Below are 23,371 nucleotides of genomic sequence, written 5' to 3'. Positions count from 1 at the left end.
CCGATGCCGCCATTGTCACCTAACAGGGCACCTGCAGAACTCATGCCCATCGCTGACAGCAAGAATGAAAAAGGGCATCTTCGCAAAATCCAAACCCAAGCGTTGGACTCCCTGTCCACCACCACCAGCTGGGAGCTCTAGCTTCCCAAGTAAGGAGGTTGAGGAAAGCGATTCAGATCTGGACCAGGAGCCTCAGCCGATGGTTCCGCCCACGGAAACTGAGGGGTGCACCCATGTCACAGCAATCTCTCAGAAACGCACCCATGAGACTTCCTCCTCTGAATCTGAAAAGGAGTTCCCGAAGACAGAGAATTCCAGACTTCAAGTGGTTCTAGCTCATTCCCCCCATGAGTGCTGGACAAAAGTCAACAAAAAGAAAGGGAAAAAACACTGTGTTGAAGTTTCTGCCCCTGTGGGGTAAAAGTCAGTTAGTCAGTCTTTACTCTCAAATTACTTGATGTAGCTGTGAGTTTGATTCCTTCCTCCGGGACCGAGGTTGATGGCTCCATCATTTCCGGTCTGCCGGTCTCTTGCTTCTCTTGCTTGTACTATACTTTACTTAATAGAATTAGTCTTTACCGATAAAAAAAAAAAAAAAAAAATTATGTTTATTAATAATGTTTACATAGTATTAATATTAAATCTTTCATAATATTTATTAATATTAAATATTAATATTACATGTTTAATATTAATATTAATATTAGCCTTGGCCCACTCTGCTCACTCCATTCTCTTCACAGCACTGACATTGCCACCCACCTGGCGCGGGGTCAAATTTTAGTGCCCAAATATTTCCACAAATAATTTCCACCTCCGCTGTCCATATTTTAAAAATATAGGTAAAAAAATAAAAAAACATCGCTACTTTTGGGATCGATATAGAGATGTTTATCACTAACTATTTGGGATCGATATAGAGATGTTTATCACTAACTAGAAAAATTTAACAATAATCAACCAAACCACTTCAATTTAATAAATAATAAAATAAAATAATAAAAAAAATAAAAATAAAAATAAAAAAAAATGTGCAAGTGAGCTTTTTATATTAAAAAAAGGAAAATATCATACAAATCAATGTTGTGAGAAGCGCGAGCGGGATTAAATCGGCACCGGGAATGAAGCGGAAAAATCGGAAAAAAAAAAAAGCGCGAAAAAAGCGTTTGGTACAAAAATATTCATTTTTTTTAATATCTAAACCATCTACAACATAAAATAAATACATTGACACATAAATATGATAAGAAAACTAATATATAAGATGTTTAATATCATTTCTAGCGCTAAAATCACACATAACATTGAATCATGTCCTAAATAGTAAGTCCTGACTCCTGAGTCCCAGCTCAGCCTCAAAATATCAACAAAAAAGATGATAATGTATCTCATCATGTCATAATGTCAGACTCATATACAATAAAATGAAAATCTAATCCTATTGATTTCCTCTGCCCCTCTTGCGAGAAAATGTCACAGCTTTCTCTTTCCCTCTAGATGTAGATGCTGGTGCCTGTGCTGGTGGAAATGGCAGTGGAGTCTGATGTGCTCTAGAAGCTAAAGAACTAGAAGTATGAGCTACAGGAGGTAGACCACGTCCTCTACTAGTCCTAGTGGTAGCCCGGGTAGGCGGTGTCACCTCCTCCTCCTGCTCCTCCTCCTCCCCCTCCACTACATACTACACTAACCAATCATCCGCAGAATCCATGAGAGGCCTCTCGACCTTAACCCTCCATGCAGCAGTGGTGTCAATCCCATCCAATGAGATGGCATCCACACCCCTCCACTACATCCTGCACTAACCAATCATCTGCAGAATCCATGAGAGGCCTCTCGGCGTCAACCCTCCATGCAGCAGTGATGTCAATCCCATCCAATGAGATGGCATCCACATGAGGTGTCCTCTCAAGTTGCGTCACCCACAATCGAAGATTGTAGTAGACATAGACCATGTCATTAGGGCGTTGGGACTCCAACCTATACAAAGATCATGAAATAATAATTAATAATTAATATTATGAAAAAAAATATTGTTTAATGAATTCAAAAATTTATTTGGAAATTTGCAATATTTTAAATGTTTAAGTGTTAACCTGTTGCGCTTCTCGTTGTGTATTTTTTCAAATACACTCTAGTTGCGCTCACATCCTGAAGAGCTGCATGTTTGGCTGAGAATGCGTACGGCAAGCTTTTGCAAAAAGGGTACTTTGCCACCATGCACCATGTCATTAAGGCGTTGGGACTCCAACCTGTACAAAGATCATGAAATAATAATTAATAATTAATATTATGAAAAAAAATATTGTTTAATGAATTCAAAAATTTATTTGAAAATTTGCAATATTTTAAATGTTTAATTGTTAACCTACTGCGCTTCTTGTTGTGTATTTTTTCAAATACACTCCAGTTGCGCTCACATCCTGAAGAGCTGCATGTTTGGCTGAAAATGCGTACGGCAAGCTTTTGCAAAAAGGGTACTCTGCCACCATACATCTTCCACCATGCATCTACAACAAAATTACAAATAAAATTTTAAATAAACATAAGAAAAAAATAGAATTTGAAGTTTTGAAGAGACAACGAAATTTGAAACATAGTTACAAACTAAAAAATATCTGGCATTTTAATCGTCCTATCAGTGACAGCCATCTCAAAGCCAAATGTGCCACCTGCCATCTTATATGTCTCAATTTGTTTAGAGATCTCTATACGTTGTTTTGGAGATCGCACCATCTTTTGGACACAAGATAAGAATCCATCTATGATCTTAGCATCAAAATCAAACCCACATGCATAAAAAAATGCAGGGTTCAGGAAAAGCCCAGCAGCATGAATGGGACGATGGAGTGTGTTGTTCCATCGCTCATCAATCACTCCCCATAGAAGGAGTTGTTTCTGAAACCCATCATCTCCCTTATCATCATAGTAGGCTCGAATGGCTTCTTTGGCCCTGTCCATGGCTTCATACAAATAGCCCATTGCAGGCTTCTCACCATCAACCAACCGAAGAACCTTTACCAAAGGTTCAATAACGACGCACACCTCCTGCACTCCCGCCCAGAAGTCTTCCTGGTATGAAACTAGTCTGCATACGGCCTCTCCTTCTGGTTTGCGGCTCATTGACATAGCACGCCACTCCTCTGAAATAAACTTTCTCTTCAAATCCCACATAGAATTCAAGAGGGATTGAAGAGATATGAAACTCGTGGCAAACAGTGTAATGGCGAGGCACACCAACTCTTTGTTGTTGGTGAATCTTCTCATCAAGCTAAGCACAGATGTATGATTATATATAAATTTTGTGATGCTTTTTGATGAGTCAACAATATCTTTGACAAAGGGAATTTTCCCTATGTCCTCTAACATCAAATCAATACAATGGGCAGCACAAGGTGTCCAAAATAAAGTAGGATGCCTGTCCATAAGCATTCTACCAGCAACAACATAATTTGCAACATTGTCCGTTATAACTTGGACAACATGTTGTTCACCCACCTCTAAAATAAACACATCCAGCAAATCACATAAAGTTCTTGCATCTTTGATTTGATGAGATGCATCAACAGATTTGATAAACATAGCCCCCTCGGGACAACTAACTAAGAAGTTTATAAGGGTTCTCCCCTTTTGGTCGGTCCAACCATCTTACATAACAGTGCATCCTATTTGTGCCCATGATGCCCTAAAATCCTCCAATCTTTGGGTGGAGTCACGCTTTTCATCTTGAAGAATCTGGCCTCTAAAATCATGATAAGAAGGGATTTTGTACCCCCGGCCAACACTGGCAATAGCATCAACAGTAGGTTGGAAAAATGGATTATTCCTTACAATGCTGAAAGGAATATCACTCCAAAGGAGAAATTTTGCCATCAACCTGTCAGCTTGTTCTTTTTCAGTTCTTTTTAGCATTGAACCGATAGATGGTTGTGAACCAGGTGTGCTTCGAGGAACAAAAAATGATGATGCAGCTACCAGATTGACTGATGCTGCATTAAAACCAGTGCCACTTGGCCCACTTCCTTCAGCTGACCTTTTTAGTTGCCTTTTGAGTTCTTCTTTGGCCTCTCTAGTGTGCTCTAATTCTTCCAATGCTCTCATGGCTCTTTGGATAAGTTCAGGATTTGTATTTATACAGGGCCCCACATCATGTCCAGGGATTTGTGCAAGGTGAAACTTCAACCTGTACACCCCCCCCCCCCCCCCCCCCCCCCGCGCGTATGTTCTTTCCACACAACTTGCTATTCAAGTTTTGTCTATCATTCGGAGCTTTAGGTTCACCATATTCCCAGAAAGGATCCAATTTCCTTGACATGTTCGTTTTTGAATTTTGAATTTGCAAACCTATGGGAAAACAAGGATTAGGAAATAGGAATTTAGGATTACAATTTAGCATTTACAAAATTACAGGTTACAAATTTCCAGAATCCAAAGTTCCAAACCCAAGTTACCCAACCAAATGGCAAATGCCAAAAACAATGAAAAAACATAAACAATGTTTAAAAAAAATGAAAAAATAAAAATAAAAATAAAAAAATTGGTTCCCATAGTCATACCAATTTACCCATCCCAAATCAATGAAAAAATACAAAAAAAAATTTAAAAACAATGAAAACACAAGGAAAATGGTGCCCATATGAAGTTTCCCAACCAAAAACAATGAAAAACAAAGTTTTTAAACAAGGAAAACAAAAAAAAATTAATCTACATACCGTGTTTATGGAGAAATTGGTGGTCTCCTCTTGAATTTGTCCTACAATCCCTTAGATTTCCTCACAAACCCTCCAGCGCCTCTCTCCGACACCTTCTCCTCCTCCTACGCGCGCCCACAGTGAAAATGAACCAAAAAAATGAAAATTTCATTATAAAACTCGTTGCCCTGCGCCCCCGAGCTTTTTTGTGAAAAGAGTGTTTTTTCGAAAAAACGCGTTTTTTTTCAAAAAAGCGCTATAAAAAAGAGCCACTTTTTCCCATAAAAAGCGCGATTAAATCGCGCTTTTAACAACACTAGTGCAAAAAGTCTGCGCTTGCAGATAGAGGGGGCCGCCAGACTGCAGGCCTACCTTCAAAATTGACCAAAAGGGCTAAACATACTATCATAAGCACACCACGCAGGGTGGCATTATCATAGAGCTTAACAAAAGACAAACACCTAGACATCTACCTGAATAAGGTAGCAGACAAACAACAGAAGCAACCGACCAACTAACCAGCATAACAGAAGGGAACATAGAGGACCAACGAAAAGAAGAAAGAAACCAGCCACGGTAAAAACAACCCCTTTACATCTTGAGCACCACATAATTCCTGGATGTCTCCGGCGCTGGTTCAGACATTGAGATACCTGCCTGCGTAGGTTTGTGATGCTGGCCTTGATGATCTCCTGCCGGTTCATCTGGCTTGCCTTGTATCTTGTCCAATAGTATGCCTTAGGAGTTTGATCAGCACTGTGAGCTTCTTGGTGATGCTATCGACCTGTTGTTCTAGCGCACTAACCTTAAACTTCAGGGTCTCTAAGATTATGATGTGTTCCTCCGTCTTGGCCTCTGGCTTTTTAAGATTACGATGTGTTCCTCCGTCTTGGCCTCTGAGATGTGTTGGACTCTTCGCAATTGCTCTGCGTAATTGCCTGCATGCTCAAGGCTTGAGCAAGTAGTGTTTTCATACGCCAACTCTCTGCTTGAGTCGTGACGAACTGGTGTTTTCATACGCCAGCTCTCTGCTCGAGTCTTGACGAACTGGGTGGCCCACGTAATTTTAAAAAAATTTAATAATAAGACACAAAACCAATTCAATTTGGTTCTTCAATTTTATTCAACTTCGACAACTTGTATTATGAGTAACAAAACTTTCTAAAGAAACATGTTTCTTATCTCAATTAAGACACTAAACATTATATTTATGCTCAGTTTCGAAAAAAAATCAAATAGATTATAGAACTACCACACTTATTACGCATATTTCTCCTCTGTATCCATGCATAAGTTTTGTGCTCTTGTTCACTTATTCCTCTCCTAAATAAATAAAGGAATTATTAAAATATATCGAATATATATATATAATATTGGAGTACCTTACCAATAAAGTTTTCATTTTTAGATGTTAGTATTAAACGTAAAAGCTCAAATCTTTATCTATTTTTGCAAATGTTATTACAATACATGTATAATGTACTTTAAAACTTTAGCACCTTTTTAATAAATACAAAATTAAAATAAATCTAAATCTATATATATTCTCTTGATGTAAATGATACACTAAGTATGACCAAGCAAGGTTTGGAATGGTAATGATATGTTGATTTATGCAAGCAACATCAAGTGAAATATAAATAGATAGGTAATTTAATTTGCCAATTTGATAATTTGTAAATAAAAATATTAAATTCATTATCACTACGTTTATCAAAAAATAATGTAACATTGATAGAATATAACATCAAATCCACTTGAGAAACCTAAAATTCATGTATTTGTATTCAAAATTCGTCTTGACTTGTGTGCATGATAACTCCTAAAGCAAAAAAAAAATGCAAATTTGATTTTCCCTTGCTTGGACATTATTTCCAACATTCTCCAACCATGCACAATGAACATGCAACATGTAACACACTTTACTGAAAATCTGAAAGAACATACTTTTTATTCAAAATTCTTCTTAACTCCTAAAGCAAAAAAAAAAAAATGCAAATTTGATTTTCCCTTGCTTGGACATTATTTCCAACATTCTCCAACCATGCACAACGAACGTGCAACATGTACACACTTTACTGAAAATCTGAAAGAACATATTTTTTAAAGAATATATATTAACAATATTTTTTTGTCTTTTGTAAATAGAATAAGCACATCACCTTAACCCTTCAATTCCAACAATAGGGTCATCTGTGTTTGTAAATAGAATAAACACATCACCTTAACCCTTCAATTCCAACAATAGGGTCATCTGTGATGAGGGCTTTCAACTCATGCCAATCTAATCACTCTTCTTTCCAATGGAAAATAAGGTCAACATCCATTTAGAAATATTAGTTAGAATAAACACATCACCTTAACCCTTCAATTTCAACAATAGTGTCATCTCTGATGAGGGCTTTCAACATGCCAATCTAATCACTCTTCTTTCCAATGGAAAATAAGGTCAACATCCATTTAGAAATATTAGCTATACTATTGTGTGATGATATGACCCAAGTTACTGAATAAAGCTCAAAAATGGGAAATCAAAAATGTCGTCTTATTCATGTGTAGAAAGGTTAGATTTCTTCTTTATATGATAAGTTAAGAGACGATTTTCTATCGACAATGTCACTCAATCTAAGGGATGATAAAGGATAAAGCATTGGGATTGATCTTTCTTTCTTTACAAAAGAGACGATTTTCTATTGACAATGTCACTCAATCTAAGGGATGATGAAGGATAAAGCATTGGGATTGATCTTTCTTTCTCAATCTATGGGATGATAAAGGATAAAGCATTGGGATTGATCTTTCTTTCTTTACTTTGGTGATTGTTGAGTGAATGAATGACATTACCCCCAACTCAACCAACATATATTCACTTGTTGACCATCCAACTAACATTCAAGTGCTCTATACAATGAATGGGAGGAACAAAATCAAGCTCATCAACTAGTTTTTTGAAGTCAATTTTTTTTTTAGTGAAATGACAAAGGTCAAAAAAATAAGAACCAATAAGGGTTTTGGTTAAGTGAAAAAATTAAAAGACGCAAACAATACCATCATTATTTATCTATTTTATCTATTTTATTAAAAGAGCAATAAGTTTAGGTATCCTGAATTTAAAAACCAAACCATTTCAATCAAGATAGTATTACAAACTCAATATTTTAAAAAAACTGATTACATCAATGCTAAGATCAATTTAAAAACCATTTCAATGAAGATACTATTACAAACTCAAAATTTTAAAAAGAAGGATTACAACCATGCTAAGGTTGTGAATGAAAAGGGGAGAATCTCAACAATGTACCATTTCAATCAAGATACTATTACAAACTCAATATTTTAAGAAGAAGGATTACAGCCATGCTAAGGTTGTCAATGAAAACGGGAGAATCTCAACAATGTTGTAACCACTAGTAGATAGTCAATTATTATCGTTCTAGTGTCAATGCAATGGACCAATAAAAATGGTGGGTTTTCAATAATAACATTACAAAGAGAATAGAAAATAATTAAAAAACACTACATAAAATTCATAAAATTTAATTAAAAAAATAAGATGCCAAATAATATTACATGTTTTATATAATTTATTCATTCATTGCCCACCTTATGACCCTATGAATTGCCGCTTACCTATGCACTAACAACGAAAAGCACTTTCATTTTACGATACAAAATATATTTTTCTTTTTTATCTCCTTGTGAATAAACATTCTAATACCACTAAAAATGTAAATTTCAAAAGCCTCAAACTCTTTTATTACACATAAAACCTATACCGTCATTTTCCTTTATATAACAAGGACAGACCGCTAATAACCCTCCTTAAGAGGACCAAGGACCACCATAGTTACCAAGTTTGGCCATACCGATCAAAAAAAATCGTAAATCCGTTGATTCCAGCCCAAAAAAAATCATAAATTCGTTGATTTGGTTTGATACAGCGAATAATTCGTATTCGATGATGTCTTGTGGCTCATAGATTCCAATTCCAATGGACTCGAAGCTTTCCACTGGCGGGAGTGGATTGTCACTTCCGACAGTCAGGGTTCCGGAGTCCACTGCTAGTTGTTACAGCCAGTTTAAACGCAAAAAGGAGAAAGGCAAAGATGCAGCGTATATTAATCGTCCACATAAAAACGTGACATACAATACTTAATTAATTTGACAGAGACAGAGGTAATTAATGAATAATTCTCTGTAGTATGAAATATGTAATGATTATTTTATAGAGGTCCTGGACTTGCCCAGCGGAGAATACAAGTTTGGAGTTGCCCTGCCCAACCTGCCTTGGTGAAAATAATGTAGAGAAAGGTAAAATTAGTTTGGAATTGTGTAGTTTTCATGGAAAATTAAAATAATACAGCTAAAGACAAAGTTAATTCAAGATACTTGGAAGGAAAACTTGATATGTAATCAACATAAGACTAACTCCCAAGGCTTCTTATGGTAGCTAGAGTGTAATAATGCAGCTAAAGACGAAGTTAATTCAAGATACTTGGATGGAAAACTTGATAAACTTGATATGTTATCCACGTAGACTAACTCACGTAGACTAACTCCCAAGGCTTCTTATGGTAGGTAGAGTGTACAACACTTGCTTCTTGATGGTTGGTTTAACAATGGCACAAGTATTGCACAATATCTGTTTAAGGTACAGATAGCTGATTACGTAGACTAAACAATGGCACAAGTATTGCACAATATCTGTTTAAGGTACAGATAGCTGATTACGTAGACTAACTCCCAAGGCTTCTTATGGTAGCTAGAGTAGCTAGAGTGTACAACACTTGCTTCTTGATGGTTAACACTTGCTTCTTGATGGTTGGTTTAACAATGGCACAAGTATTGCACAATATCTGTTGCTTCTTGATGTGCCAAGTACTGCACAATATCTGTTGCTTCTTGATGGTTAAGACTTGCTTCTTGATGGTTGGTTTAACAATGGCACAAGTATTGCACAATACATGTTTAAGGTACAGATAGCTGATTGGAAAGATCCATCAATAGACTATAGAGTGTCCTATAGAGTGTACAACACTTAAGGCTTCTTATGGTAGGTAGAGTGTACAACACTTGCTTCTTGATGGTTGGTTTAACAATGGTACAAGTATTGCACAATATCTGTTTAAGGTACAGATAGCTGATTACGTAGACTAACTCCCAAGGCTTCTTATGGTAGCTAGAGTGTAAGACACTTGCTTCTTGATGGTTAAGACTTGCTTCTTGATGGTTGGTTTAACAATGGCACAAGTATTGCACAATATCTGTTGCTTCTTGATGGTTAAGACTTGCTTCTTGATGGTCGGTTTAAGAATGGCACAAGTATTGCACAATATTTGTTTAAGGTACACATAGCTGATTGGAAAGAACTATCAATGGACTATAACTTTTTACCCGCCTACCAAATTTTTAAAGAAATTGTTTAGGGCCTCAAAATGACCCTGTAAGTTTGGTTCGCAAAAATCATAAAAAAAATTCCCAAAAATATAAAGAATTATTGTGATGGTGGAAGAGGTGGATGGCCACGATATCCAGGGGATCATAGTCTTTAACATTTCATTTTCCAGAATCCCACTAACATAGAATTATGAAAAAAAAAATCATATGGTTTCATTTTCCAGAATCCCACTAACATAGAATTATGAAAAAAAGAAAGAACTATCAATGGACTATAACTTTTTACCCGCCTACCAAATTTTTAAAGAAATTGTTTAGGGCCTCAAAATGACCCTGTAAGTTTGGTTCGCAAAAATCATAAAAAAAATTCCCAAAAATATAAAGAATTATTGTGATGGTGGAAGAGGTGGATGGCCACGATATCCAGGGGATCATAGTCTTTAACATTTCATTTTCCAGAATCCCACTAACATAGAATTATGAAAAAAAAATCATATGATTTCATTTTCCAGAATCCCACTAACATAGAATTATGAAAAAAAAAATCATATGGTTTCATTTTCCAGAATCCCACTAACATAGAATATTATGAACATAAAAAAAAAATATGGTTTCTCTAGATTCATCAACATCATTGATATAAGATGACCATCATTATTTGAAAATTCCTTTCCACATTCACATAATTTAAATATAATGCAACTAAAGACAAAGTTAATGCGAGAATTAGTTAGCTTTTATAATTTTTTTAAAGATTAATTAGCAAAATGAGCAAATTAGTAATTCTAGTATGAAAAACAAAGAAAATTAATACTAACATAATGGTTTCTCTAGATTCATCAAGATCATTGATATAAGATGACTATCATTATTTGAAAATTCCTTTCTACATTCACATAATTTTAAATATAATGCAACTAAAGACAAAGTTAATGGGAGAATTAGTTAGCTTTTATAATTGAATTAGTTAGCTTTTATAATTTTTTTAAAGATTAATTAGCAAATTAGTAATTCTAGAATGAAAAACAAAGAAAATTAATACTAACATAGAATTATGAACATAAAAAATCATATAGTTTCTCTAGATTCATCAAGATCATTGATATAAGATGAGCATCATTATTTGAAAATTCCTTTCTACATTCACATAATTATTCACATAATTTTAAATATAATGCAGCTAAAGACAAAGTTAATGCGAGAATTAGTTAACTTTTATATTTTTTTTAAAGATTAATTAACAAATTAGTAATTCTAGTATGAAAAACAAAGAAAATTTTATAAAAGTCAATAACAATTTGCTAAATATATATATATATATAACTCTTACTTTACCAAAAAATTATAAAATAGCAAATTAGTTGAAAACCAATAACTCCCGTATAAAATATAAAGAAAAAACTATAAAATAACTCTTGTATAAAAAATTATATATATATATATATATATATATATATATATATATATATAACTCTTACTTTACCAAAAATTATAAAACAGCAAATTAGTTGAAAACCAAAAAAGAAAAAATTATAAAATAACTCTCGTATAAAAATTATATATATATATATATATATAACTCTTACTTTACCAAAAATTATAAAATAACTCTCGTATAAAAATTATATATATATAACTCTTATTTTACCAAAAATTATAAAATATCAAATTAGTTGAAAACCAATAACTATGTTATAAAAAATAAGAAATTATAAAATAACTCTTGTATAAAAAATAAGAAAAGAAAAAAAAATTATAAAATGGCAAATGCCAATTACTGTATATATATAACTCTTCCTTTACCAAAAATTATAAAATATATATATATATATAAAAAATTATAAAATAGCAAATAAAAATATATATATATATATATATATATAACTCTTACTTTACCAAAAATTATAAAAGTATAAAATAGTAAATGGGTTAAAAACCAATAAAAAATGATAACTTCTATATTAGGAAAAAAATAAAACTACAAATTTAAGTTTAATAGAAAAAAAATTATAAAATTATAAAATCACGAACCTTAATTGCAAATCCATAATCCATCTTTTTGTGAGGGAAAAATTTAATAAATTATAATTACAGTTTGGAATATAATGATGATGCATGTACACATATAAAGTATTTGTGAGACGTATAATATCTCATTTTTTTCGTATTTTATATTATAGATTTTTTAATCAAATTCGGATTCAAATGTGGTAATTATTAAGAAAACCAACAAAAGTAACCGACCACCCAAAAAGAGACGAGACTATTTTTGAAAAAATGCTCGACTAGAAACGAAAAACCTTACCAAACTGAATTTGTCCTTGGCCTAGGACCAATCCAATAAAGTAGCTCAACACGTTAAGATTTGGAAAAAAGAAAGTCTTTTGTACCAAATATTGTTCCCATGCCTTTTTCCATTATTTTTTTTCTAAGATTTTTTTAAATTAACTTATTCCATTAACGTTTAGGCCAAGCACTAAATATTGTTACCATGCCTTTTTCCATTATTTTTTTTCTAGGATTTTTTTTAAATTAACTTATTCCGTAACGTTTAGGCCTACGCACTAAATATTGTTACCATGCCTTTTTCCATTATTTTTTTCCTAGGATTTATTTTAAATTAACTTATTCCGTTAACGTTTAGGCCTACGCACTAAATAGTGTTACCATGCCTTTTTCCATTATTTTTTTTCTAGGAATTTTTTTTAAATTAACTTATTCCGTTAACGTTTAGGCCTACGCACCAAATATTGTTACCATGCCTTTTTCCATTAATTTTTTTCGAAGATTTTTTAAATTAACCCTTTTTCCATTAATTTTTTTTGTATATTAACTTATTCCGTTAACGTTAATGGAAGGATACTTACTTCGGTTAATTCATATGCAATGTGATTCATTTGCCACAAACGTTGAATAGTACTTTGTGCGATGGATATATTGCCTGCCTACAAAACTATGGCTTGTAATGTGGTGAAAATTGTAATGGATGGAGTGAATCTCACTCCTTATAATCCATTTTTCTAATGGTTGGCCTTTGGAGATCGGATTGTTTTCTCAAGTTGCTTTAATGGACGGAAGGTTAAAATCAATTCATGGTCCCCGCTGCCTCGTAGCTTGGTTCACCAAATGAATTGAAAAGAAAGATTGAGTATTAGAATAAAAGGATCATCAACAGCTTGTTCATTGACAAAATAACACAATTTTAGATCTACCACTCAAATACCAAAATTTCAGCGCTTCTTTCTACAGAACTAAGAAGCTATAAATTCTTACAATTTGGACCTCTATTTCAACTGCTTGGACGTGGACAAGACAAATTCCATCTGATTTAGTTATCTAAAAACGAGAGAGGCACTTCAATTTTTGTTTGATATGTAACCGTTCACCCTAATTTTTGGAGTCCGAAAACGCGGTTAACCGGTTTGTTGTCAAACCGGTTTTTTGGAAATGCACTGCGCCAATTTCCTTAGAATTCGCCGATGCAATCCTGTAAGCTACGCATAATTATACGGTATTGCGAAGGTCCTACGATGGACCAAGCTGACTGATCTTGCTAGGTGTGACCGCTATTCGCTCATTCACATTTATGCAAATTCTAACTTTCATTTTATAAAGAACCTTTGACCAAGAGCTGTTAACCGAAGCGAATGACCCACTAAAACTATGGACATAAAATGAAAAACTAACTTGGCCTTTACTCGCAGTAACATAAACTAGATCTGGGACCGGAACATCAAAAACAGCTAAGAACACTGCATCTTTCCAACGAATGGTAAATATGGCTACTGCCACTCGCGGCCTGCTTTTCCTTGAGGCAACGCAATTGCTCACACAATGGATGACTTATATACTCTATCATTACATAGTTTGCAGAAATAATGGTTATTCATAGGTTTCACAAGACCTTGTCTGTTCCACAAAAGGTTCAGTCCACCACTATTTTTCAAACTTCAACCTCAGCAACAAGTAAATTTAAGACGACCATTCATTGTCTTCTTACAAAATATTTACATGAAAACGTAAGCAGTATACACCATGTGTTTCTTTCCCATTCTACCCGCCATTAAGTGATTTATTTTCATAATACAAGAAGAGAAATGTAAACATACCCTGGTTTTTTTTCTTTTCAATTCTACCCATTCCATACAGCTCTGTCCTGTACCGTCTCCAACATTTTCGCCTCCACTAACTGTATAGCCATAACAAATATTTATTACACAAAAGGCGAACAATGCAGCTAATTTTTCTAGGAGAAAACCGTCGAAGTGTTTTACCTGAATTCCAGAAGTCCCTGGTACAAACAGCCATGGCGCCATGGATTTCAGAAATGGAACTAGGAAAAGAGTTTATTTTGAAACACTGGTGATGCCGATTCGGATGATAAAATATGAGTGAAATAAAAAGATACTGTTATAGAGAGATATAGATGGTGGGTGTCACCGGTCTTAACAGTCACACACTTAACACTCTGAAAACTTACAGGCGTGCCTTTCACGCCACTGCCGCGTCGCACAGGTGATGTGGACTTATCAGTCACAAACCTAACACTATGAAAACTTGAAATCTGTCAATCCAACAGTGTACAGTCACATCAAATAAAATAGGGTACACCACCAATTGTCACTACAATACAGTGTATGGTCACATCAAATCATGTTTTAAAACTCAGTACAGTGCCAGCTTTAAATATTTTAGAGCCGGCACCGATTGCGGACTTAATGGGGATGATAGGTAATGGGGGATGATATACAGTGCATTAAATTTAAATTGTTTTCCAAGCTAACACACTGTATACCACCCATGATAAGACACGGCCCTGGGCTACTGACTGTTGTGTAAAATTGCTGGGATGATCTAATCCGTGTCCAGGTCAGATGGATCCGCTGACATCGATTCCGTGTATGGAGGTTGTCCATGGGTCGGTCCAATTCAAGTTATTCCGAATTGCCGGAGGTTTCTCGGTCATTTGTGCCTGGGATATGTGTCATTTTGTTTTTTGTGTTCGCCCCGCCCCCGAAAACCCTCACTAATGTGAAATGCACTCTTGAGAGTAGGGGCCACGAGGTCGAGCTCAACAACATGATCTTCAAAGCGAATTTAGTGTCAGGGTTCTTGGTATTGATGTATAGTGTCAAAGATGGCAACTAATATTTATATTTGTGTGTAGTTCTAGTTCCAGGGTTCTTGGTATTGATGTATAGTATCAAAGATGGCCACTAATATTTATATTTGTGTGTAGTGCTAGTTCCATTAATGTATTGGATTTTATATTTGGTTAAATTTAATAAATAATATATATTGTTTTTGTATATTAATAGAATTATAACTTCACAAATATTAATAGTCATTGTCTTTTTTAATTCATGGTTGTATTTTTTACTAAACAATTAGTTATGTTTTATTTGCTTAATATTTAGTTACATGGTATTAGAATTATTGGCATGTACTATATTGGATATATATATGTATGAGGGGTGTTGCATGCCTTTTGTCTAGATTTTGAAAATGGGGTGTGACTGTGCAGAGGCCTACCATGGAAGACTTTTTGTTCGTGTTTAGATTGTTTTATGTGGATGATAATACAATTTATAACTAATAAAATTAAAAATTAATAATATTTAAAAAAAATTGGGTTGGGTATGAGTTTAAATTGTGATTTGATATTTGAAATCAAGCGATTGTTAAACACCTATTAAAAAAAAAGATGATATACTTATTTTACACAAGTAATATAAGTATATTGTTAATATTGTCAACATTTATTATATCACTTGATAAAATTGAATTTAAATAATATATATTTTTTATAACAATAATAAATTAATCTATATTTATAATAAATAATATAATTATTATTTTTAATATAAATTATATAAATTTTACTATTTCCCAATAATTTAAACAAATCAATTATAAATTAAAACTAACGCATTATATATTCTTCTAAGTTTACAAAAGCATCATTTATGCCCTAACAATTTTAGTATGTGATTTTACAAAATCGTTCAGACTTTCTATTTTATAAGGTTTGACCATTATAATTACCATAAACAACCATTCGGAAGCTTTGTACCCAATCATTTAACTCGGCAATGATCACGGAAACCGTTTGAAATGCCACCCGTGACCCAAGTGCTTACGTATGTGATCAACTTCATTCATTCCTTACAATTTTAATTATAAGAAACCTTCCAAGCTCGGATGCCACGTGGATAAGGATGACACCTATAATTTCACGTTCTAATTTAATATCCACGGTATATTACTTATTTGTTCAATTCTATTATGGATGATAGTTTACATCATCCAACTCTACTTTAGAAGACAGCCACAGCCATGATATTTTTGAATGTGGATTCCTTTCGATGTATTTTGGAAGATTCCAAACCTCCAAATGTATAATTAATGTTCGATATAATTCCATCAATTACTCATTTATATGATAAAATATGTTTTTATCAATTACTTATTTATATAATAAAATATATTTTTATGAACATAAAATGGTTTAGAATTATAATAAATTATTATAATTATAATTTTATACATGAAATTTGACATTTTTATACGTTCAATAAATACATTAAACAATCAATTGTTCACGTACCAATCAGTGTTTTGCAATTTTGAATCTTTCCTAATCTATTTTTTCTACTTCTAATTTAACTATAAATAACTTTCTACAAACATTTAAAATATAAAACTAAAATAAAATAGATTAACCATCTTAATTCAAATAGCTAAACATAAGTTTAGAATACTAATAATAATGATCCAATTTGTTATTGATTTAATCCAGAGTGTAATGTTCTTATCCTCACTGAGAGTACGAAAAACCAGAGGAATTCTTTGCTAATCCACTAATTGATTTGTGTTTACTGTTCAAAAATGTAAGTTCAATTTAAATTCATACTCCTCGGAAATACACATTGAGTACTCGATAGTTGGAGTTTAGTGCACTTGAATTCCATCTTTGAAAGGACTTGGGTTGAATTACACTTGAATTTTTGTGTTTACTGGTGATAACTATATTTTCAGTTTATATTCATACTTCCTGAAAACACACACTGAGTATTATTCTACAGTTGGAGATTATTACACTTGAATTACAATTGGAGATTATTACAATTGAATTTCAATTTTGACAGGGTTTGGGTTGAATTACACTTAAACTATAGAGCTTAATGGGAGGCTTCCAAGAGCGTTACCATTTGCATGTTGTGATAGGCACATGCCACTATGGAAGGATTTTTCTTGCTTTGCACCCCCAGCAAAATAGTGAAAAGAATATGGAGGGAGAGATGGCCAAATGGAAAAACATAAAACCTACCTTTATGTACTAAAAGCATAATACCTAGACCTTGGCTGCTCTACAAGGTTGAAACCAAACATAAGTTCAAGAACGAACCAACAGAACCATAAGTGCACAATCCCACCCTGTAACATAAATGATAAAGAAATATCTTCTAAGCTCTGATTCTCCAGATGACCACTTTCTTGAGACTCCAATAACTCCCTCATGTCTCCATCCATGGACTTTGAATTAGGACTTGGCTTCAGTCCCACATTCTCCTAAGAAACAGGGTAAGAATTTGGGTCTGGATCAGTTGTGTCACAATGTTGCAAGCCTTGAGCCACATCTAGTCGCTGATGATCCATTGCAGCCTACACAACAATCATTCATGTAATAGATTCTAATAACGTACATGCAAAATATGCCCTCAACCTGCACAAGTCAAGATTGTTCTTTAAAAGAAGACCTACTAAAGACCGATGGCTTCTTATCATGTGCTTCCTTGGCTTCAAGACCTTCAATAGAAGGATCATTACCTTACCTAGAAAGACTTCGACAACATGCCTAATCCCCGAGACTGGTCTCACCTCTGATTAGATCAAGAGCTTGTTCGAGGATGGGGAAGCCATAATGACCCAACTCACCTTATGAAAGGCCACACACTAAGTAGTCAGCTCACTGCCTCAATTTATTTTTTCTTGAGCTAGATTGAACCTAGACCAGGGGCATACCTTCTTTTTTTCCAATGTGAAAACACAGGAATAACTATGTAATAACCCAAAAATATCACAATCTTAAATTGCATCCTTTTTCAAATTTTCCAACCTTAAATTCATTTTTTTTTTATTTAGATTTGTTAACGTTACAACCATCAACAAAGTGAATATTCCTTTACCCAAAAGCGTAAGAGGGCAAATCAATCATATTTTAATTTAATTCTCGTGTAATTTGTACAATTCACGTGTTTACATGACCCTGAGTAATGAAATACAAATTGTAACAAGAAAACCCCAATGGTGGAAGAAAACCAAAAAAAAAAATGTGACTTTTGTTTCACATGTAGATGGTCTGGCCATGCTACTTTATGTTAATAATATAGGAGCCATGATCTCTGAGGATATGGCCCAACTTTAAAGCATATATTGCATGAAGGGTCATGATTTTCCACTTACATATAGGTCATGTTTTTCCATTCTACCACTACTGCAAATTATTATTTCGTTCTCCAAAAGAATGCACCCTGGATCATGGGGCATGTGTTAAGTAAAAGGAACTCTTATCGGCAAATATTTTTGTTGCTTATGAAATTAATTTAACAATCCACCTCCAATTTTGTGGGGTGTGGTACTAGGGAAACAAATTTTACACCATCCAGAAATGTAGGCTACTTAATAATGTTATCCCTTGTTCATTAATGTGCTCATATCTATTTCATATCCACTGGCAATTAGGTAGCCATAAAGAAGATGATTTCATGTATCCAAGACACCAAGTAGACACCAATGGCTGTAATCTTTCTTGTGGAGTGGATCTAGTCCATGCCCATTCCCCAAATAGTACAATGAGGAATGACCATCCTTTCTGAATTCGATCAAATATGTTAAATGTTTAATGACTGCACATTCTTATTGCCATTGAGTTGTCTGATTACTTCAGACATGATTTGGTTACTTACTGGCTCCCATTGAAACCAAGTAGAAATAAAATCTATCCAAGTTTCCTTATGACACTTCCCTCTAGTTTTCCAGGACCGTCCTATGCATTTTAAGATGTTGAAAGACACATATATGAGATTAAGATTTTAAATACAAGTATACCCTTAAAAATCTTCAAATCGTACCATTTAAGAGGAAAGCATGTTGTAATATTTGAGTCATGAGCTTGTGACCAATTCAAAATCAAAATCACATAGAAGAATGGTTCTATTTTCTTTTTTTGCATCTAGTACATAGATGTTTCATCCTATGAATTGAAACCATTTGCAATGGACCAATGAGGCCAAAATTATTTGTAGTGAACAGGAGCGTAGCTACGCAAAATAGATGGGTTTTTTTAGATTTGACATGTTGGAGAAACCATTCAACCCATGTCTTCATTACTCTCTGGAGTGTGGTTTCGACATCCATCTTCATGTCCACTGTATTTCCCTCTTGGAAATAACAACCCCTACAAAAAACTTCTGTCAAAAAATTACATTCCTTAAACTGGCATGGTTTTTTAATCCTCAAAAATGAAATATCAAAAACCATACGTACCCTTTAATTGTATTTCCATAGTTCCACCAGTGTCCTATGTTGAAGATGAGCATATCCCCATTAGACCAGAGATGTGAAGTATAATCTAGGGTGTCGACTATCAGCGTGGTTTGGAACTCATGAGGAACTCCTCTAGGTGGGCAGCCCTGGAAAACTAGAAATGGTGCCCTATAGTACTCTATTGTACAATTGTAATCTACAAATCTGAAGGATAGAAATCCCTTGTGTTTTTTATGGGATTTCCGTTGAATTCATAAATCTGTTTCTTGCTTGGAATTGCTTCTACAAGCATGCAAATCAGAGACTCCCATTGGTTCCTCCCAATGGAATCACCCACAATCACCGCATGTCTGTTGTAGATCCTCTTCAAGAAACCGCTTATATTGAACCTGAAGTTCAATTCAAACTGGACATTAAATCTATTTGATGAATGTTGAGAAGAATATAAGTTCAGAAAAATACAGAGACAAACAAATCAATGTTTTCAAACTTATAACCACTCAACATTTATCAACATTGTATACTGGTGCTAACTCTTTTTTTCCCTTTGAGCATTTTATGAACAATTATCATATCAATGGAAGTTGGTAAACTAGGTACAAATTTGATGAACGCGCATGAACTTTCGATGACAATGGAATCTAAAAAAACATCATATTATTTGCAAAATTCTATTGCTCTCAATGGGGTTGGAGTTTGACGATCGAGGCGGTGGGATGTGATGCCACCCACCAAGGTTCAATTCCCTTAGAGAAAGGAATAACCGTTGAGATCGGGTGCAAGTTCTCGGTCATTTCAATGGAATAGTGCACTCTATTCTAAAAGCTTAACTAAGCAAAAGCTAAACAGAAGATCCTTGTGTTCAGTGGTTTGTTGCACTTCGAAAACAAAAAGAATCATTTGTCCATAACTTCTAAAATCACCTATATCTCAAAAAGAAAAAAAAAATTGATATTTTTACTTTGAGCTAGCAAAACTCAGAGCTCCAACCAACAAAGCCTGACTTGCTAAACATCCTAAAATCCCAAGAGAATCTTAGTCAATCCTAAAGTTCTTGGATTATCAAAATATTCACATTTTTTGTTCAGTGGGAAGGAAAATAACCACGTTATCACAGTGGCAGACAAAGCTCAGGGTTGAAATAAAACACTCACAATAGTTCAATGGCTTAGTAGGTCACATCAATGACTTACTAATAAAAGGGCTACAGTAAGATTAGTTTAGTCTAGAATTTCATTGAATTGGTAATTTTCATAGAAATCAAGCACGAGAAGGAAAGATTGTTATAATTGGTGTTGGCCTAATAGGGTTTTATAACCACTAGAGGTCTCTTAGGTGGATGAAAGTGGTCCACTGTTGTGGGTTCAATATTCAAATCCTCCAAAAAACTTTAGTCACAATTGAGTCAAGGAAAATGGCCATTGGGTCACTTTGTAAATCTATGTAACATGAATAAATAGAAAAAATGGACATATGCCTCACAAATGTAACAGAGTCCCTATGGAGAGTGGATCCATAGGCAATTTAATGTTCAAAAAAGGGTATTAGAGGGTGGTTGATACATTGTTGCATAGAAAACAATAATTTCATTTTTTCCAAAATTACAATTTTTTTAAATTGCAATTTTGAAAAGTTTAGAAAAGCAAAATGTTAAGCCTTAGTTACTAGATTTTGGATTGGATTTTACACTAAGGCTAACTGCGAGAAGCTCTACACTGAGCAAGGCAGTCGTCTATGGTCGTGAATTTTACAGTCAATGAAATTAACATGCTCAAATTCTTTGAGTCAGTTTCAACTACTGTTGGGATCAATTGCTCGCCTCTGGAATACATTTATCTAATGAAAAGCTTCATAGAAACAACTAGAGGTGTTGCGAGAATAACGAGCAAGAACCCACAAAAATGCGTTACAGTCATTTACCGCATGATGCTAAGTTCCAAGGGGAATCTCTTGATATATAATCAAAATGGCGGGCTACTTTGACAAAGTTTTGAGAATCGCCTTGATACACTCGTGCCGCAGTTTTTACCATATGGTGTTTTGGAGCTTAATATGTTCAGGAAATATAACGATAGGCGTTTATTAAATCACTGGAATTGGGTGTTATGATTTTTTTGGGGTGAATTTTGTGGATTTTAAATTTAAATTAAATGTCTTAATGTATAATTAAATTTAATTATTTAAATTCATCGTTTTGGAAGAATTCGTACAATATTTAAATTATATAAAATTAATAATTAAAGATTTTTTTTTTATCACCTTACTTAGAAAATAAAATATATATATATGGAACATTTAATTTGGATTTTACAATTTTAACGATGATCAACACGACAAATGTTTATTCAACCTCACAATTTTAGTTATAATCATACAATTAAGCTTACTCTAATTCTAGAAGGGTCTAACCACTCAAACTATGGATTGTTATGCAGATTGTTGTTCAAATCCTCATTAGAGAAAAATACAACACAAAAATTCATGAGAAAAACCTGAAGCAATCCTTGTCATCAACATAACCTGATTGTAGGTTATATTTGAGTCAATGGAAAGATAAGCACCCAAGACCCTCTGATACAACAAACCCTGGCCCCGTATGGGGGTGTTGTACAGGGTCTCTATCATGGTTTTCTCCAATTTCCAGAAGGCTTCCGATATATAATAATGGAGCTCAATGCGAACATAAAGCTTTATTTGAGTACGTCGTTGAGATTGGCAGTAGAAAAGATTTTCTTCGTCGATTTCTTCAATGGTATATGTTTCTTTCCCAACTACTGTGTCCCTTACGGTATTGGTGCAGCTACGAGGAATCGATTATTTTTCAAGCAAGTATTTGTGTCTGCCTCAAGCAAGCTTGGATGAATGCAAGAGCGTCTGCTTGTCCAACTACTATTGCATAACTGAGTTTTATTGGCAACCCTCTGGATCTTGTTTGCATTACGAAGAGATTTTGTCTATGAGAATCATCTAGGATCAAACCCAGGTAGCGTTCATCAAGGTCATGGATGATTCAGCCTAGCCAACAGAAAAACTTGGAGATATTTTTTCTAGAAGTAGGGAGGGAACATCATCCACATTAGTTTGGGGGCTCGTCTGTTGTTTATAATATTTTTTTATTTTCTCTTTACCCTGCTTTGACAGAAGCAAAGGATGAGAAAGGCGACGACCCCCAAAGGGGACAACGGATTGTTGAAGACACTAGAAATCTATTGGCATAGAAATATGTGGAGACCACGATCATGCAGCATGGGGAAGGTTCACAACTGAGAATAAATGTCTTTCACATACCACGAGACATATGTCATCACAGGACAAAAAGGGTAGACGAACGTTGGGCTCACCATTTTCAAGAAGAGGCGCCTATCGATGTAAATATAATTTTGTATATAAATGTATAATTGAATGTTTGATATAATTTTATCAATAATCATGTTGTGTATAAAATCAATCAAACAATAGATATCATTGACAGCGACTTTTCACATAGCTTGTGCCACATTAATAAGTTAATCGGACAAACACGATTACCATACCACATATGAAGTTAACTACATGTTGTTGATAATATCTTTAATAATCATCTCATTTCAAAGTAGAGTGTTATTAATGTGTACATTAATAACTATCCTCTACTTGCATATATGTATATGCAATCTAATTTATAGAAGAGGTCATCTTTTGGGATATTTTTTCTATTTAATTTTAACTAAAATCCAACAGAGATTTTTAAAAACTTA

At 34.0% G+C, this 23,371-nt stretch overlaps 1 protein-coding gene and 1 pseudogene across 3 annotated transcripts; both read right to left on the bottom strand.

Annotated features, from left to right (window-relative positions):
- Positions 1 to 1,326: 1,326 nt before the first annotated feature.
- LOC149253267 (uncharacterized) lies at positions 1,327 to 14,601 on the bottom strand. 3 transcript variants are annotated; one of them, XM_089456792.1, is made up of 5 exons: positions 14,360 to 14,601; positions 14,195 to 14,274; positions 2,366 to 2,507; positions 2,094 to 2,249; positions 1,327 to 1,977 (listed from the first exon to the last, which is right to left on the bottom strand). In XM_089456792.1, exons 1-5 carry the CDS (start codon positions 14,391 to 14,393, stop codon positions 1,916 to 1,918), a joined length of 474 nt encoding a protein of 157 aa, XP_089312918.1. In that variant the 5' UTR covers positions 14,394 to 14,601; the 3' UTR covers positions 1,327 to 1,915. The 3 variants fall into 3 exon arrangements, with proteins under 3 accessions (XP_089312918.1, XP_089312919.1, XP_089312920.1); XM_089456793.1 differs by having other exon boundaries at positions 2,370 to 2,507; XM_089456794.1 differs by lacking the exon at positions 1,327 to 1,977 and having other exon boundaries at positions 2,103 to 2,249; positions 2,370 to 2,507.
- Positions 14,602 to 18,776: 4,175 nt separating this feature from the next.
- LOC149253266 (protein trichome birefringence-like 11) overlaps positions 18,777 to 23,371 on the bottom strand; it is an 88,361-nt pseudogene continuing 83,766 nt past the window's right edge.

The sequence above is a fragment of the Pinus tabuliformis genome, chromosome 7 (assembly GCF_031772625.1).
Source record: "Pinus tabuliformis cultivar Carrire ecotype Pingquan chromosome 7, CPIR1, whole genome shotgun sequence".
Taxonomy (NCBI): domain Eukaryota; kingdom Viridiplantae; phylum Streptophyta; class Pinopsida; order Pinales; family Pinaceae; genus Pinus; species Pinus tabuliformis.
This window is presented reverse-complemented; position numbering and strand designations above follow the sequence as displayed.